This window comes from Cryptomeria japonica, chromosome 10 (genome assembly GCF_030272615.1).
Source record: "Cryptomeria japonica chromosome 10, Sugi_1.0, whole genome shotgun sequence".
NCBI classification, from domain to species: Eukaryota; Viridiplantae; Streptophyta; class Pinopsida; order Cupressales; family Cupressaceae; genus Cryptomeria; species Cryptomeria japonica.
Window position 1 is genome coordinate 413,524,617 of NC_081414.1, and position 3,913 is coordinate 413,528,529.

Consider the following 3,913-nt stretch of genomic DNA (forward strand, 5'->3'; position numbering starts at 1 on the left):
TTCCACCAAATTCGCGAGGAAGAATGTCAACCTCATCCATTTTTGATGAAGAAGCCTTGCATTCAACAAGACCTAATCTCTAATGAACTCATTAAAAAACCTTTCAACTTCATCAACATACCAAAAACCCATTGACCCTTTTTGATGAAGAAGCCCTGCATTCAACAAGACCTAATCTCTAATGAACCCATTAAAAAACCTTTCAACTTCATCAACATACCAAAAACCCATTGAAAATATAACAATATTTTGATTCCTTTTCCTTCATTCTACAATTTAATTCCCAAATTAACGCCTTAAGACATAGTCTTTGAATAAAACCTTAATAAAAACTGAAGTAGATGGAAAAGTGGTTTCCAAGTTCTGTCGCTTCTAAACCTAAATCGCTCAAATTAAATACCCCTTACCTAGAAAGAAGGCGAAACCTTATCCTTATATTTGCTTAGGTTTAAGAGGATCGGTTGACGTGCGAAGGCAAACATAAACAAATCATACTTGATTTGAAAGGTGAAATCTTGTTAGCAAAGACAATGCAGGCCCTCCAGATTCATCGTCGGAGTCAACAATTTGAATGGACTCGAATAAAAAGACTTATTCCAAGCATCCATCTTCGAAACCCATTAACATTTGAAGAACGGAAGACTTGATGGAGCGCCACGGAATGTGGAGTCTGAGGAACAATTTTTGGAATCTGAAGGCTGAGTTACCGGGTTAATATTTCAGGTGGGTTATCTTGATTAGGAAATCCACTTCCTGTTTTTGATAAACTGTAGAAATCCAGTTATAAAATGGTAGCCCACAGCAGAAATCGCGCAAGTCGTTGTAGGCCGAGCCGTCTGTTCCCTCTGATATGTCTGTCAGGGTTTGTACTGGCCGCGTTGCTTCTCCCTTTGTTGAGGTCAAATATCTTCGCACAGGTTTCTCCGACCCCAAATAGGAAAATTAATATAGTCCTTGGAACTAAGGGTATCCAAGAAGAAGAGGAGGAAGAAGATGATGAAGCATTGAAAAATGCAGATGAATCTCTAGCTTTTCATAAGAAACTCTTCCTTCCCCCACAGAATAACCTGTCCAGAAAGCTAGAAAAGACAAACTCTTTGCCTCCTCTTAACATAGATCTTTTCCCAAAATTGGCCAAAAGTCATGTGAAGATTGTCCTGTATGTTCACAACAGGCCACACTACCTGAGGAAAGTTGTAGACAGTCTTTCTAAGGTGGAGGGCATCCATGAGACTTTGCTGATTGTAAGTCATGATGGATACTTTGAGGAAATGAATAAGATTGTGGAAGGAATCAGATTTTGTCAGGTTAAACAGATTTTTGCTCCCTATTCGCCTCACTTGTTTCCTGATTCATTTCCGGGTGTTAGCCCAGGAGATTGCCAGGAGAGGGATGATCCTTCTCTTAAACATTGTAAAGGAAAAGCAGATCAGTATGGAAATCATAGATCTCCAAGAATTGTTTCCTTGAAACATCATTGGTGGTGGATGATGAACTGGGTTTGGGATGGTATGGAAGAGAGCAAGAGACATACTGGTCATATCGTTTTCATAGAAGAGGACCATTTTATTTACCCCAACGCTTACAGAAATATTCAGATTTTATCTTCATTGAAGCAACACAAGTGTGCTGAGTGCCTTGCTGCAAACTTGGCTCCTTCTGATGTGACTTATAAAGGGGAACAGACAGAGAATTTCATTGCCGAAAAGATCGGCAATGTTGGCTACGCATTCAATAGAACAGTTTGGAGGAAAATCCACTCTCGGGCAAGAGAGTTTTGTGCTTTCGATGATTACAATTGGGATATTACTATGTGGGCAACTGTGTACCCTTCACTTGGTGTTCCAGTTTATACTTTGAGAGGGCCCAGGAGAAGTGCAGCTCACTTTGGAAAGTGTGGCTTGCATCAGGGAAACAACAAGGGAGTTCCTTGCTTTGACAATGGTCAGGAAACTCCTGACATCGATGAACTCGATAAGGTTCCTAATTTAAAGCCGGAATGGGAAGTAATCAGGCAAGAGCCGCATGGTGGTTACCAGGCTGGTTTTAAAGGTTGGGGAGGTTGGGGTGATGATCGGGATCACAAGCTGTGTCTTGATTTTGCGTCAATGTATCACATTTCTTCGTTATCTCATAACTTGAGTAAGCAAACTTTATAAAATTGAATTGTTTCATGACTATGGCATAACGACCTGAGTTTTTGCTATTGCCTGTTCTACCTTACCCGAAGTTCTAGCAGAAAATTTTTGAAACGCATTTTCACTTTTGTTTTTGGTATTCCTATAAAGTGTAAGGAGCACAGTTTTCTGCACCTTTTATCCAATGAGTCACACTTTAACGCTTGATTTGTTGAAAAACATGTCTTGTGCCGGAAAAAAAATGTGAGATTAGCATTCATAAAACCTTCTTGTTAAAATGATTAATTGAAATCGTTTACTTCGATGACTTTATTTAGTTAAATTATAGATGTGGAGAAGATAAGTAATAAAGTTTTTTTGAAATGGTAATCATCTTGATCTCATCATGAGGAATTTAAGCACCTGTATCCTATCTCACAAAGTAGGTTTTCAAGTTGGGTATTGAAGGATCTACAGGAATTTCTTTTGAGTTAATATGAAGCTGCATTTAATAGCAAAGGAGAGAAAATCAACTTTCAAGTGAAGCACAGCTGTCATTAAAAGAAGAGGTCAGTATTCCAATGCCTTCTATAGATGCTATTAATAATTTTTTGGAGACCTTAATCTTGGCTGGTTTTGAATTTTAGCCTAATAATTTTTTTTCCTGGTCAAGGTAATAAAGCTTGCATATTGTTTTATGTAAACTACAGATACAATAGGGTCACTCTATAAGGCAACACTTGAAACATCAAATCAATATGCAAGCTAAAAGCTTCTGGGAAAGATATAAGGATCATTGTATAAAGTTACTATGAACTACTATTTTCCCTGAATTTCTTTGTGATTAGATATTTCATATTTGTTCCAACTCTTAGGTATGTCTTTACAAAATTACCAATTTCAGTTCGCTTCTGGAGCTTCTTGGCTGTAAACAAACTCATGTTTATTTCCTTTTATGTATTATTTTTTCCCAAAAATTGTCAGAATTTTGGTTCTCGAGTAGGTTGGTTTTCTATGGGCTGCATTAGCAGAGTTCTTCTTGAGGTAAGATGAGATTCCTTATCTTATCCCCCCCTTTCGTCCCTTTTCTCATGGGTTAAACTTGCCACTTTTGTTTCCATTTCAGTTTTTTCTTGGCTAGCATGTTTAAGAAGTTGTTTCGGGCTTTTTTTTCTCCACCAGTAAATGGGAGATACATGCACTCAGCTTTCTTGTCACCATCTTCCATTACTGGTCTGAAGTTGAACTGCTTTCTTTGCTTCTTTTTCCTCCAACGTCTTGTTCAGACTAACTCTTTTCAGACATGCATGTTCCAAACTTGTGCATTCAAAGCAGGGTTTCCCTTAAATGGATTATCTTCACTGTTGATCTGTTGGTTCCCATTTGCAGTCAAGCAATATAAGTTTGATAATGCAGGAAGAAGGTGGAATAGGTCAAGATCCATTCAAATCCGGACAGAATTTAGATTATTGTGCTTGTTTGAGTGTCTAAATTTGTCTGGTGTATGCCTAGGAAGTCTCTAATTTGCAGGAAGATGAGTTCATGTAAGTGTCAGGAATCCTAGAGGATTCCTGTAAACTGGGCAATTGGATTGTGTTTCCGTGAAAGATTGAATCCTATACCTCCAATTCATGTTCAAATAACATATGCCTAATTTTTTTGATCCCTCAACACTGCAAGGAGTTTAGAACCATGGTAGCTTGGCTAAACACATTGGGATTTGCATGTGTGTGTCGAAAATGTGGTGTCAACCTGTAGGAGGAGAAAACAATTCAAACACACACATGAAACATTGC

The 3,913-nt window shown here is 38.2% G+C and overlaps 1 protein-coding gene across 1 annotated transcript; it reads left to right on the forward strand.

The window, feature by feature from the left end:
* The first annotated feature begins 423 nt into the window (after window positions 1–423).
* On the forward strand, window positions 424–2,178 carry LOC131038531 (alpha-1,6-mannosyl-glycoprotein 2-beta-N-acetylglucosaminyltransferase). Its single transcript, XM_057970984.2, has one exon. The coding sequence runs from the start codon at window positions 789–791 to the stop codon at window positions 2,157–2,159; it is 1,371 nt and encodes a 456-aa protein (XP_057826967.2). The 5' UTR covers window positions 424–788; the 3' UTR covers window positions 2,160–2,178.
* Window positions 2,179–3,913: the final 1,735 nt, after the last annotated feature.

Excerpts from the sequence above, each read along its gene's own strand:
- LOC131038531 (XM_057970984.2), top strand. The coding sequence starts at position 789 with ATGGTAGCCCACAGCAGAAATCGCGCAAGTCGTTGTAGGCCGAGCCGT.